Source organism: Chrysochloris asiatica, unplaced genomic scaffold, assembly GCF_000296735.1.
Source record: "Chrysochloris asiatica unplaced genomic scaffold, ChrAsi1.0 scaffold00498, whole genome shotgun sequence".
NCBI classification, from domain to species: Eukaryota; Metazoa; Chordata; class Mammalia; order Afrosoricida; family Chrysochloridae; genus Chrysochloris; species Chrysochloris asiatica.
Window position 1 is genome coordinate 739,143 of NW_006409016.1, and position 15,301 is coordinate 754,443.

The window sequence follows — 15,301 nt, forward strand, 5'->3', positions numbered from 1 at the left end:
ACATTGTCTGGAGAGAACAGTCGCTGGAGAAGGATGTCATGCTGGGTAAGATGGAGGGTCAGAGAAAAAGAGGAAGACCCCCAACGAGGTGGATCAGCCAGGTGGCATCATTGATGGCGTCAAGTGTGGCGGCGGTAGTGAGGTTGGTCCAGGATTGGACATTGTTTCGTTCTGCTGTGCACAGGGTCGCTATGAGTCGGTTCCGACTCGATGGCACCTGACAACAACAACAACAACAACAACATATATGTAAAAAGTCCTGATGTGGCACTGTGGGCTAATGCATCAGACTGCAAAGTCGTTTGAATTGCAAAGTTGGTGGTTCAAGCTCACGAGCTGCTCCTGGGAAACCCTCTACAGGGTCGCTATGGGTTGGAATCGACTCAACGGCACTTAATAATGACAACGTATATATGTAAAATCTTTTGTCTTCTAGAAATTATAAATTTCTTTAAGTTCAGGATTCCATGTTGTGCATAGCATACTTCTAGGAATACAAATCTCCATATTTAAAAACTGTGTTACATAAAGTAGTTAATCAAGCATGGTCAGGCCATGGCAGGATCCTCTTTGAACTGATGTTTTCTCAGTCCTGTTATTCTTTTGCCAACCCACAGTTGTCTACATGGCCCAGGAAAGGTACTCCTTTACCTCTACCACACCCATCTATAGAACTTCATTGGGTGAGAAAGTCCCCTCAATTGTCTGGAGAGCCAGCAGAAGCTGACTCAGTGAGGCCATAGCCACAAACTACAATCACCTTACCTCTTATCCCTCTCTGGTTGGCAATGTTGGCCCCTAGTTGTAGCCCTTTGCCAGGATTGCTATTTGTGGGCAAAAGAGGCAGGCCAGAGGAAGTGCAGCCACCTACCTACTGAGCCTTTCCACAGAGCCAGGCCTGTGAGCATCCTGAACACTAACCTAACCTTGCTGAGCTGCAGATTCCTTTACTGAAAATTGAGCACCATCTAGCCTACTTATTTCAAAGATTAAATGAGGTTAATGTGGGTGTCTGGTACTTCATAGCTGCTCAATAAATGTGAGTTGAATCCGAATCTAGGTTGGTTAAACCTCCCATGTGTAAAGGCTATGTATGCAACCTAATAGCGGAGTGGAATTAGCACAGGCGGGCCAATACTTTCCAGTGCTCAGTGAAACTGATGAAGACTGTATATAGCAGGCTGGGTTAGGCAACTGAGTTTAAATTTAAAAAGTTTCCTTCCTAAGTAGATAAATGTGGACTGTAAGGCCAACAATGGACTACAAATATGGATGGGGGTGGAAGTGGGGGTAACTAAAAGAACGTGAGTAGGTTTGTCCAGGAAATAAGGTTGTCGTTTCTGAAAGGCTATGGTCTTAGCCATTGGCTAAGCATCTGTTTCTGTACTTCTGTACATCTGTTGCTCAAATCTATTCTTCCTTTCTCACCCTCACCTTTGAAGAACACGACAAACTCTATCCAAAAAAAAACAAACAAAACAACACTACAGAATTAATCATCCTAATGGCTTTCAATTCCTGGAAAGGAGAATCCTAGGGAGGGTCCTTAACTTTTCCCGTTACCCCCTGCCTGGGTTCAAACTTCAACTCCCAGGGTTCGCCCAAGTCCCTCCCCTGTTCTGTCATCTAATGAATATGCAAATATCACATAATTGGCAGCCAATGGCGTGGGTCCTGGTCACATGGTGCCCATGGTAGGTGATCGGACAGAAGTTGTGTGGCGGTGAACAGAGAGGGCTCTCAGTCTGGGGGAGCGCTCGAGTGAGCGAGGACGGATGCTTGGGCAGTGGTCCCGGCAGCAGCGGTGGCGGCAGTAGTCGTGGCAGCAGAGAGGCAGGGGGAGGGCCCCAGGGCTACACAGGCTTCCACTCTCAAGTTCCCTGGAAGGGAGGGGACAGTGGGGCTGCAGAGAGCAGCAGCAGTCCCATCTGTCCTGGCCCGTCTCCCTTCTGCCTCTTGCTCCCTGGCTCAGTGAGAGTTGAGGGCTTGGGTCTCGGAGGAGGGCAGTGAGGACCAGAGGGCCAGGCGAGCGGGGATTCCCCAGCCAGGGCTGCGGAGGAAGATGCCCATCCTGCTGTTTCTCATAGACACGTCCGCCTCTATGAACCAGCGCACTGACCTGGGCACCTCCTATCTGGATGTTGCCAAAGGCGCTGTGGAGTTATTCCTGAAGGTAAATGGAAGGGAGGGCAGACACGGGCAGAGCCCCCCCAGGGATGGGGTGGATTCAGTTGCTTCTGTAACGTCCGTGTCACCCCTCCCTTTTTCCTGCGCTCATCCCTGATCTCCGTCATCCCTGCTCCGCAGCTGCGCGCCCGCGACCCGGCCAGTCGCGGAGACAGGTACATGTTGGTCACCTACGACGAGCCCCCGTACTGCATCAAGGTAAATGGGCCTTTGGGGCGGGTGGGCGCAAAGGGGCAGGTCGGCGGGGCAGCTTACCCCGTCCCCTCCCGCAGCGGTCCTGCGTCGCCCAGCAGACCGCGGGGGCGCGCCGAGGGCGGGCACAGCGGCACCGGCTTCCAAGTCGCGGCAGCGCGGGTCGGGGAGGGGCCGGGAGGGTGGCCCCCGCGGGGAAGCCACAGCGGGTCGGGTCGGGAGCGGCGCTGAGCGCCGCCACCGCGGAAGATGGCGGACATTTTGCTTTTGTATGAGGCGGCGAGAAGAGGGACCGAGGGCGCTGCTGAAAGGAGGGAGGACGGGAGGAGGGAGGCGAGGAGGCGGTCCGCCCCGGTGCGCTCAGCAAGCGCGGGGGCTGAGGGCGGGCCGAGCGCACAGCTCCACCCCCAGGGCCTGCGCTGCGCGGGCTTTCAAGACCGTAGCTCCGCCCTCGGCCCGCCCCCAGCATCCTCCCGCCCTCCGTGGTTTCCTCGCCTCCTTCTGCGGCCCCCTCCTTTCCTCCAGTTCCCTCCCCTTCCTGAGAGCATGGCAGCGGGGCCACTGGCCTTCACCAGGCTGCTTTTTCACTTCTGTCGCCTGAAACCTACCCCCACCCAATGACAAATCTGTCCGCCCTGCAAGCCTCCCCACGCCCAAACCCGGAGAAACCCTTTCCCTTTCTTCTCCAGAATTTGTCCGTTTACCTTAGTTACTGCTACAGTTTCATGGGAGATTCCAGCCGAGGCACGATGGGGTGGGGGTGGGTTGCTAGTCAAAACCAACTAGGACTGAGGTTTTTAGAGACCTGGCCTACCTATTTACATGGTAAAGGAGTTTGTGTTAACCACGTGGGGGGTTGTCCAGGGAAAAGAAAGAAAAAGAGGGCAGGACTGGACTGAGTGTGCACTGTTCTTCAGGCACATTCCAGGATTTGATTCCCAGGGTTCTGATCTGTAAGAGAAAAGTAGGGAGGACTTTACTTGTGTGGGGTCGTGAACAATTTATGCTCCTACAGTGAGGAGATAAAGAAGGGCTTTGCTTGCTGTGGCCAGATCCAATAGAACGCAAATCATAAAAACCTGCATTAGAGTCCTGCTTGTATATGTAGTTGAAATAAAAAAAAATATTACCGTAATTTTTTATGCCTTTTCCCTCCCCTCCCAGCTCCCCCTCAATGATCTCCACAGTGCTGAGAAGGTGCAGTCTGGGTAAAGTGTTGTAAGCTCTTTCAGCACAATGAGGTGTTACTAGAAACTATCAGATTGAAGAGTTGGTCATATAGAATGTTCCTTCAGAAAGAAGAGAATCAAAGGGAGGTGAATTTTATAACGTATTTGATTATTAAATTCTCCTCCACTCCACCCCCGCCCCTAAAAGTGTTCCGGCTTCCTTACATTGTTTCAGTTTAAAAATTTTTTTATTTAGAAAAAATGGAGTAAAAGTAGACAGGTTTCAAATTTTCATAAGCTTTTAAAATGTCAGTTTTCCCGAAGGGTGTGATCATTCCCCGCCCCCCATAGTAAAGCAGATGTTTGCACGTCCTAAGTCTGAGGGTCTATGCTCTTTGAGTACCAGTAGAGATAAGAACCCACCATTTATAGTGTGAGCAACTCAAGTCTTGCTCCTTGATTTGGAATAGTAAAAAGGATCCACTACAAAGCAGAGTGCCTTTTTAAAAATTTTTCTTTAAAGGAACATGATTTAATGTTTTCCTGAGTGCCTCTGGTAGCGTAGTGGTTACGAATCGGGCTGCGGGACCGCAAGGTCAGCAGTTCGAAACTACCAGCTGCTCCGCGGGAGAAAGATGAGGCGTTCTGCTCTGGTAAAGATTTACAGTACAGGGTCGCTATGAGTCGGAACCGACTCCACGGCACATAACAACAACAAAGGTTGGTAGTAGAGGATTTTTTTCTCTGTTTAATAATAGTTTTTATTTTATAAAACTTAAATGGCAAAATTGGAAAAGAAGAAGTCTCCCCCAGCCTAATAACAGTCATCCTGGCATCTTTTTACACAGCATGTAATCATAGCCTATATAGTACTTGATATTCTGCTTTTTCCACCTACTTTATCCCATGAAATTTTCCAGGTTGCCACATAGTCTTCATACTTAAAATTTTTAGTGGCTGTGAAACTTATCTGTGGTATTTTAAAGCATCCAGATCGTTCTATGAACAGAGGGGAAAAGTTGGATTTTGTTTTTAGTGGAAATTCCACCCATTAGTTCTTTTTATCTGGTCATCTTATAGCCTAAAAAAAAAAGTTATTTCAAAGAAAAACAATTCTTCTAATTTGCATTGGATGTTTTTTTCATATGTAGGTCTGGCATGGGGAGATACTTCATGTAATATGTTTGTTGTTGTTGTTATGTGCCATCGAGTCGGTTCCGACCCATAGCGACCCTGTACAGGGTTTCCGAGGGTGTAAATCTTTACGGGAGTAGAAAGCCTCATCTTTCTCCCGCGGAGCAGCTGGTAGTTTCGAACCGCTGACCTTAAGGTTCGCAGCCCGATTCATAACCACTACGCTACCAGAGCTCCTTGTTTACTCATTAATAATTTTCTTTCTAGTCCATGCTTTTCTAAAATTATTCAGTTTTTTTTTTTTAATCTTATATGTATTTGGAAAAGGTTTATAGTCTTCTTGATGTTCTTGTCATTTTGCTAATGATAGGTCATTTTTTTCTGAACATTTTCTGAGGCTCTTTTAGCCACTCCCTGCTGTTCACTCCCACCTCTCCTCTATTTGTTCTTTTGCATTTAAGATCTAGCCAGTTTAGGAGGTTTGAAATTTTAGAACGTCTGTGAATTTTTCAAATAGGTCTTTTTTCACTTGTCAGCAGGCATCTGACAATTGAATTAATTAAAACTTCAGTCTTCATTATGATTTTGAGGTCCTTTCACCACTGTGTTATTAGATAGGTTTTATCTAGGGTTCTCTCTCTCTGTAGTTTGTTATTTTTTTTTTTTCTGCAGAATAATGTAAAGTGCATTTTTAAATTTGTCTAAGGTGACAGGGCCATCATTTCTTCTTACAATAACTGCGTCTTTGTTGGGTCTTGGCTACATACAACTCTAAACACTGCAAAACGAATTTTATCTTTTACTAGAGGATTCCTTTCTGTTGCTGTTGTAACAGGCATAAGCTGTGAATTTGGTTGGGAGGATTTTTGCTAATAGGCATATAACTATTCCCAGTATATCCACTTACAAGCGCTGACAATAAATCTTGTTGTGAGAAATTACTGTGACTTGGATTGTTTCATGAATATATACTGTTAAGTAGGTGAATCTAGTATTTCACTGACAATTTAGTAACATTTACAGCATATCCCATACACAGTACATGCTACATGCTCTTTTATAATTCGTCAGACCTGTTACTTGCAGTGAGCTCTGCAGTGACGGAATTTGATTCCCCAAAATCCTGTTGCCACTGAGTCGATTCGGACTAATAGTGACCCTATGGGATAGGGTAGAACTGGCCTGCAGGGTTTCCAAGGCCGTGATCTTTACAGAATCAGACTGCCACCTCTTTCTTCCACGGATTGACTGGTGCGTTCAAATTGCAGCCGAGCACCACCATACAAAAAACATACGACATGAAAGCAAAAAACATACTACATCTGTTTCCATTGTTACTTTGTACATATAGTTTGTACAGAGTCTTGCAAGTGTTAACGCCAAGTTTTTACCCTGGTGTCTTTAGTGTACACAGTTAGGATGAAATCCTGTTCATTTTTAAAAAGATTTCCAATGTGTTCTTTTAAGACTAATATGTGGTTTAAGAAAATGTTTTCTTTGTAGACTAGTTCTTAATAGTCTTGGCTGAAGTTCTGCTGTCATGTATGTTTTGTTTTGCTATGAATCATAACTTCCTTTTATTCAGTGAATAGCAGAGGCAGGCTTGTTACTACCATTAACTCTGGACAAATTGAAAGTACCAGGTAGAAAGTGAGCCATTAGACTGGATGTCCTGTGGAGGAGAAAAGTGCTTATTTTAGTTAGGATGTACGTATTCAAATAGTTTTATGTTTGAAACGGCTTCTTAAAGTAGTATCTTTTATGGAAGGAGTAGTATCTTTTCAACATAAAACAGGGCCACTTTTCTAGAAATAGTTGGCGCACACTTAGAACTAGTGGGCAGAGGTTTTTAATACATAAATAGGAAAAGATAGTGTTTCAAAGACATCTCCTCAGTCTGTAATTTGAAAACATAAATTTGAAAAAGTGAAAATGTCCCTTGACTGTGGCCTTTGTACATCCTGTAGCTAGCTTAGCTTTATTGCTGTCGGCGTGCCTTTGTCAACATGTATCAGCAAGAAGAATTTCAGTTTACAGATTTAGGAAGTAAGCTTACACTCTGAAAAAAAAAAGATGATCTGTGTTCCAGACTTCTATGGGAATTTTAACTATTGAATAACTTTTTCATATGCTCATGCATTGATTTTGTGGACTGTATTTGGAAAAGCAGTGACTTTGGCGGGGGAGACTTTCATTGTAGATAGGAAGTGCCTTGGGGCAAATACAGTAGCAACACAGCATGTGAAAGCATTCATAGACAAGGGAAGATACGTTGGGAACTCAAAATACCACAAAGGCTTTTATGATGATTTGTTTCTCTTGCAAGATCTTGTTTCCTTTTTATCTTCTTCATTGGCCATTTTAAACATATGACTATCGCATTTTGAAATGAGAAAAGGGAGAGTTATTGGTAGAAGATCAGATTCCTGGGCAAGGGAATAAGTACTGTCTTCAGATTAGACACCGGCTGGAAGCCAGTTGAGGGACACTGACAAAATGATAGAGTCTGGCCTATTCAGTATCCTAAATTCATTCTTATTTGTGCATCCCGTGTTTCAGCCGTCATCTTTTCTCACCTGGACCACTGCTGTAGCAGCCACTCAATGGGTCTCCCTTCTTCCATTTTACTCTCACCAGATGGATCATTCCTAATATAAAATAAAGTAAAATTAAATGAAGTAAAGTAAACAAAAACAAAAGGCATTCTTCTACTAAAAATCCTTCAGTGACATTTCAGGACAAAATTCAAAATCCTTAGCCTGGCCTCCAAGGCCCTTCATGATGAGCTTCTATCTTACCTTTACAACCTTGTCTACCACTTTCTTTTTTTTAATTTTTATTAAATGTTTTTATTTTGGCTTGAGTGAAAGTTTACAGGGCACATCATCAGTTTCACATTCAACCATTCATATAGCTTGTTTCATTACATTGATTATTATCCCCTCCATATATCATCAGTTAACAGTGTTTCTCTCTATCCTCTTTAGCTTTTTTGGGGGGTGGGGGGGGATTTGCCTTTTTGGAATTTACAGTCTCGGCTTTTAGGGAAGGTTTTTACATTTGTCTGTGGATATCTAGGGCTCATGTATGAGATTACTAACAAGCATTACTGAATATTGTCTACCACTTTCTAATCTTCTTGTGGACCTCAGACTCCAGCCACTCTGAGCCATTAGATTCTCTTCTCCACACGCACGATACCTCTTGTTTCTTTCTTTCTTTTTTTAAAATTGCATATGTTGTCTCCTCTGCCTGGGACACACTTTAGTTGAACTGACATGCCTCAGCTCTTCACTGTACATTCTCAGAAGTCATCCTCCCCTACTGTCCCATCCTACTCCAAACAGGGTGGCCACTCTTTCCGGGGTTCCATAGCACTTTGTTCAGACCTTAAGTATAGCATTTAGCATGTTATGTGGTGATTATCAATACCCATGTTGGCCTCCCGAATATGAGCTCTTTACTGGCACACATTTGAACTTCTCCATATTTACACCTCTGTACCCAAAGGAGTGACTCGATTTTACTGACCATGCAATAAATGGAAAAAAGTTTGCAAGCAGCATGAGGGGGGCTTCAAAAATTTGTGGGGCAAATCCATTGTTCTTATTCAAAGGGTAATCACTATTAACATTTTTACCTTTCCTTAATGTTCATTACTTTTCATTTAGGTTAAGGTTTGTAATAGGTAGAATTGTATTTTTGTAAGATAAACATATAACCCTTCTTTTTTTTTTTAAATGAAGTGTAATTTATCTACAGTACAATACACAAATGTTAAATGAACAACTGGTATTCTTAAATGTGTATACATTCATGTGGCCACCACTTCAAGCAAAGATACAGAACATTTTTATCACTCCAGAAAGAAACTCGGGCCTCTTCCTTCAATTCACCCCTCCCTTTCTGACTGCCCTAACTCTTATCACCCTGGTAAATGATATGATAAAAATGGTGTGTTTCTTGAAGATTGGTTTGACAATGGTTTGTAAAAGGGCTTAGAAAGAGGATGTAGCTATGAGGCTGCTACAACAATTAGACATTCATTTACCATAGGTTTATTGAGCACTTTCTCAGTTCCAGGCTTCGTTGACTGGATCTAAGATGACACCAAGAAAGCCCTAGCCCAAGGGACATCAGACTGGCTAAAGACATTAGTCTTAGCTCTCAAGGGTCTGAGAGGATAATTGGAGGAGTTGGGCTAATATATAGGGAATGTCAAGAGAAGAGGGGGAAGATACAAGGGACCTCATGAGAATACAGTTGATCAGGTCAAGATTGTGACTAGTTGGTATTGATTGGATGTCAAAAGTGCTTCGAAACCTACAAGCTAGAGTTTGTACATGTTCTCCTCAGGAGAAGAGCTATTAGGTGGATTTGAAGAGCTGGATGACAAATGGTTTTTGGTTTGGTTATCTGTATGCTTGCCTGTTATTATTATGTAGAACCATAAGTTAAGATTGGATGGAGGGAGGGGGGAGAAAGAAAGGTGGAAAAGACCCTAAAGCAGTTGCAACTGCCTAGTTTTGCATTAGTGCTGGCCTGGTCACTTTTGGCTTCAAGGTTGGGATTGGGAGGGAAGACATGGCAGAAGGACCGGTAAGGAAAGGGCAAATATTTGCCTTTGTTTCAGGAAGATCATTAGAGCTGCTCAGAAGACAGGATGCTTAGTTTCACAGAATGACAAACATGGCAGCTGCTCCACATCTTGGGAATAAATGTGCCTTCCAGACAAGAACAGGATGGAAGGACCCTCCATTTGGGAGGATGAATAAGGAAACGGACTGGTTTAATTTAAGTCCTTAAATGAAAAACTCTTAAGTAAACATGGCCTCTGGTGTATTAGGAACTTGGAACACTTTATCTCCTGAATACAGTGTTGGAAATGATGATTAGGTTCCCAGATCTTCCTCCCCAGGAAAGCCTTTTTAACCCTTAATGTCACTTAACCATAGAACTATTGTTTTTAGTATTGTTTCTACTGGGAAAAGGATTTTGATTTCCAGCTTGGTGTGTTAAGAACACATCCTTCCCCCCTTCTTCCTCACAAGTCTGTGTAGAAGGTGAATCCAGTGAGGGCTGGGGACAGAGGTGGCAGTCGGGGGGTGGGCATGGCTCTTCAAACTTACCAGTTATTCATATTTGCTCGGCTATATTCGCATTAATGCAGTGCATTCGTGGTCACTGAGCACTTGAAAAATGTTTCATTTAACTCAAAATGAAAGTGTAAATGAAGACTTGATGTTGTTCTTAATTGCCTTAGAGTTGGTTCCAACTCATAGCAACCAAGTATAGGGTTTCCAAGGAGTGACTGGTGAGTCTGAACTGCAAATCTTATAGTTCGAACCAGTCTTGCAGTCTTTTGCTTATCCTACAGCTCCATACTCCTAAATGAAGACTTATGAAAAAAGAATATAATTCATTTTTGTTCATGATAAGTTTAAATATGAATATTATTTTGGTCTAGAAAAGAAAACCTATAAAGTATATTATTAAAATTAATTTCATCTCTGATTGCTTTGGAGTCCTGGTGTGGCACTGTAGGATAAGCACTCTATCACAAGGTTGGCTTGAACCTCAAGGTCAGCGGTTCAAACTTACCAGCCTCTCCTTGGAAACCCTATACAGGGTCGCTGTGAGTTGGAACCACCTCGACACCACTTAACAATAACATTGAAAATATAAAATGATAGCTGTGGCTCGCACTGTATTTCTATTAGACAGTGCTAGTTAACATTTTTTCTGAAGGTATTTTATGATATTCCTGTACTAGAAAATGCTTCTAAAAAGGGCTCCTCCCTCTGGAAATTCTGCTTCCTAAACAACTTACTTGTACATGAAGGCTATCATACAGTTCAGAGCTGATGGGTTGATAACCGTTGGTCTTGGGGCAAAAAATGAAAACATTCCAGTCTTGTTTGACTTTTGGATGTAGTTGATGCTCCAACTGGTTGGGATTAAAGTGTTTTTCCTGGGCTACATACAGTTGATGTACATATAAACCCCTAATGTAGTTACAGTAACTCAGCAGTCTGTAATACATGTTTACCAGTGTTACTCAATATTTCATGCTTTTAGTGTTATTAGGAACAGTGTTGTCACTAGTGTTGGCGTCACCAGTGTAGTAACTCCTGGTGTCCCTCCCCACCCCTCCATAGCCATACAAAATTCTTAATAATGTTTATTATCAATTATGATTATAAAATAATATGGAATAAATAAATTTGGGTTGTAAATAGATTAAATGTAACATTCCTTAGATTACATGAATACTAACAGCAAAAGTGTTTTGCAAAATATTTCTATATTGAATTATTAGTTACACCATTATTAGTAACTGAACAGAAGCTTATTTTTATTTTCCTCCCTTTCCTTACTAACTATTTCATTATCAAAAAAGTTATTGATACAGGTTCACAAATACTAACTACCACAAGATGGAAGCTAAAACAGCAGAACATTTTACAAAATCAGCAACTATATCAACGAAAATCACAGCACGAGCGTGTAACACGTGAAACCGTGTGAAACCACATGGTTGAAAGCATCATTGTAATTGGATGATATTGACAGCTCTGACTAGGGAGCATTAGAAAGTTCAGAAGGTAAATCAGTATCATTTTAGCATTACAAATATACATATATGCTGGGTTTATGAAAAAGTATTTTGACTGATATAACCAACTACAAAGATATTTTAATTGCTGAAACACTGCACAAAATTTCATATTCAGTCATTTTGGTGTCACCCCGCTGATAGTGTCACCCAGTTAGGTCTACACCTCCAGCACCAGGCCAAGTGATTAGGAATATGTTACATGTTTCCTATCAGATTTACAGAAGTATTCTGCTCGAGAATTCTCAGGAGCAGAGTTCTTCAAAAAAAGTGGGATCAATAATTAATTCTCTAGCATGGCTTAGTGTAAACCCTGAGAAATTAAGCAGGGAAGGGTTTTATCAGTGCTCCTACTGAAGACTTTGTTGATGCTCCCTAGCAGAGCACTGTCTTCTGGGAAGACTTCATAGCATTAAAAGCAGGGAGGGAGAGGTCCACATGATAGTAAGGATCTTGTCTTAGTTCTCTAATGCTGCTGTAAGAGAAATTCCACAAGTGGATGGCTCTAACGAACAGAAATCTATCCTCCCACAGTTTAGGAGGCTAGAAGTCCAAAGTCTAGGGAAGGCTCTAGGGAATGCATTCTCTCTTTGTCACCTCTGGAAAAAGGTTCTTATCGCCTTTCAATATCTGTAGGCCCAGCATTCCTTGGAGATCTCCATGAACCTTGGCATCAATATTCCCCTGGATCTTGGAGTTTCACAGTGCAAGGACCCCAAGTTCAAAGGATTCCCACCACTCCTTGATGTTAATAGGTCCCCATCTCTGCTCACTTCTCTCTCCTTTATTCTTTGTAAGATAGATGATGTTGCAGGCTACACCCCATTAAGAGTATTGCAGCTCACTCTTAATCCTCTTATTGGTTTATAACATCAGATCACATCATGGGGAATCATTCTATAACTGCCACATTATATCATTACTTGACTGTCAAACCACTGGGAATTGTGACCCAGCCAAATTGACACATACTTTCGTAATACACAGTTCAATCTGTATTGTTGTTAGGTGCTGTTGAGTTGGGTTCGACTCATAGCGACCTTCTGCCTGGTGCTGCATTATCCTCACAGTTGGCGTTTTGCTTGCGCTCATTATTACTCTCACTGTGCCAATCCATCTTGTTGGGGATTTTCTTCCTTTCCCCTGACTCTCTACTTTCGCAGGCATAATGTCCTTCTCCAGGGACTGGCCCATCCTGATAATGTATCTTTCAATTTTAAGAGATGAAGGCTCACCATTTTCACTTCTGAGGAGCATTTTAGGTCTTCTCCTTCTAAGATAGGTTTGTTTGTTCTTTTGACAGTTCATGGTACTTTCAATATTCTTCTCCGACATTTTAATTTGAATGCATCAAATTTCTATGGTCTTCCTTATTCATTAACTAACTGTCTCATGCATATGAGGTTATTGAAAATACCATGACTTGGGTCAGGCACATCTTAGTCCTTAAACTGACATCTTTGCTTTGTAACACATCTTTTGCAGCAAATTTACCTAATGCAATATACCTTTTGATTTCTTGACTGCTGCTTCCATGAGTGTTGATTGTGGATCCAAGAAAAATGACGTTTTTAACAACTTCAACCTTTTCTCCATTTATCATGATGTTAAGATTTTATCAGTTGTGAAGATTTTTGTTTTCTTTACATTGAGGTGCAATCATACTGAAGGTTGTAGTCTTTGATCTTCATCAATAAGTATTTTAAGTCCTTTTTGCTTCCAGCAATCAAGTTTGTATCATCTGCATATGGCAGATTATTAATGAGACTTCCTCCAATCCTGATGCCGCATTCTTCTTCATATAATCCAGTTTCTCGAATCATTTGCTCAGCACATATGGTGAAAGGATGCAGCCCTGGTGCACACCTTTCATGATTTAAACCATTTAGTTGTTCTGTTTGAACATCTGCCTCTTGGTGTTAAGTATAGGTTCCTCATGAGTACAATTAAGTGTCCTGTACTACCCATCGTTTGCAGTGTTATCCACAGTTTGTCATGAACCACACAGTCCAAAGCCTTGGCATAGTAAACACACACACACACACACACACACACACACACACACAAAACACAAGTAAGCATCTTCCTGGTATTCTCTACTTTCTGCCAATATCCATCTGATGTCAGCAATGATATCCCTAGTTCTATGTCGTCTTCTGAATCAGGCTTCTATTTCTGGAAGTTCCCTGTTGATGTACTGTTGCAGCTGGTTTTGAATTTTCTTTGGCAAAATTTTCCTTGCATGTGGTTATTAATAATATTGTTTGATGATTTCTGCAGTCCATTGGGTTACCTCTTTGGAATGAGTACAAATATAGATCTCTTCCAATCAGTTGACCAGGTAGTTATCTTCCAAATTTCTTGCTATAGGTAAGTGAGCGCCTCCAATGCTGCATTCGTCTGTGGAAACATTTCAATTAGTATTCCATCAGTTCCTGTAACCTTGTATTTTTTTGCCAATGTCTTCAGTCCATTTTGGACTTGTTTCTTCAGTACCATTGGTTCTTGGTCATATGCTACCTCTCGCAATCATTGAACATCTACCATTTCTTTTTGTTATAGTGACTCTGTCTGTATACCTTCCATCTTCTTTTTTTTCATGTTTTATTGTGAATTATATGATATTTTACATGAGAGAACTTTAGTTTTACATTCATTCCACCATACATCATTTCATTGCCATGGTTCCAATCCCCTCCATGCATCATCAACCGACCAAAGAGTATACCCTATAAACCCATCCCCTACACTCCCCCACCCCCCACCCCCGCATTCTTCAGCACACAGTCCCTTTCCCTCTCTGGATCCAAAGTCTCCAGCTGCTTCATCACTCCATGTCATCGTCTCTGCCTCCATCTCGGGCTTTGCTGCCTCTCTGGGTAGGGTCCAGATCTCGGCTCTTCTCCGTTGATGGTCCTAGAGACCTCCACTCCTAAACTGGAGAGTTAATCACTCCTTTCCTTGCTACAAAACGTCTACCTTTACATTTCCAACCCTCACAATCAGCCCTGGTAACAATCATTCACTATTGTATCACAAGTGACACATCTGCATTTCATTTCATCAGCTCCGCCTATACAGATTGGATAGTACTCACTGAAGATTCTGCCTTCCTCCATGCCCCCTAGCTCTAGGTTCCCTCTTGAAAGCTTGTAAGCCAGTCACTTCTTGCCTTTGTAGTCCCCCTCTCCGTTTGGGTATCCAATGTCCAAGTTGCCCATCTCTGTCTACTTGGTGTGTGGAGGGAGAGGGAATGTTTCTTGCTGTAAGGATTTGTTCCCTCTTTTGGGTCCTTCCATCTTCTTTTGATGCTTTCTGCATCATTCAATTTTTGACAATAGAATCCCTCAATATTTCAAGTCAAAGCTTGAATTTTTTTCTTCATTTCTTTCAACTTGAGAAATTCTGAGCATGTTCTTCCCATTTGGTTTTCTAACTACAGGTCTTTGTACATTTCATTATATTTTATTTTGACTTCATGAGCTGCCTTTTGAAATTTTCTGTCCAGCTCCTTTACTTCCTGATTTCTTCCAGTTGTTTTAGTTTCCCTACACTTAAGAGAAAGTTTCAGAGTCTCTTCTGACATCTACTTTGATCTTTTCTTTCTTTCCTATCTTTCAAATGACTTTTTGCTTTCTTCCTATATGATGCTCTTGATGTCATTCCACAAATTCTCTGGTATTTGGTTGTTAGTGTCTAATGCATCAAATCTGTTCTTGAGATGTTCTCTAAACTCAGGTAGGATATGTCCAAGGTCATATTTTGGCTCTTGTGGACTTTTAAAAAATTTCCCAGCTTCAATCTGATCTTGCATATGGGCAATTGATGGTCTGTTCTACAGTGTGCTCCTGGCTTTGTTTTGGTTGATGATATTGAGCTTCTCTGCCATCTCTTCCCACAGAAGTAAGGAGTTTGATGCTTATGTATTCCATCTAGTGAGGTCCATGTGCATAGTCACCTTTCATGTTGTTTAAAAAAGGTATTTGCAATAACTAAGTCTTTG

The 15,301-nt window shown here is 42.1% G+C and overlaps 1 protein-coding gene across 1 annotated transcript in view; it reads left to right on the forward strand.

Annotated features, from left to right (window-relative positions):
• Window positions 1–1,897: 1,897 nt before the first annotated feature.
• Window positions 1,898–15,301, forward strand: part of DDX26B (DEAD/H (Asp-Glu-Ala-Asp/His) box polypeptide 26B) — an 85,644-nt gene continuing 72,240 nt past the window's right edge. The window contains exons 1-2 of the mRNA XM_006877440.1: window positions 1,898–2,173; window positions 2,308–2,385. Of these exons, the coding sequence (XP_006877502.1) occupies window positions 2,063–2,173; window positions 2,308–2,385 (189 nt within the window). The 5' untranslated portion in view covers window positions 1,898–2,062. The remainder of the gene's footprint in view (window positions 2,174–2,307; window positions 2,386–15,301) is intronic.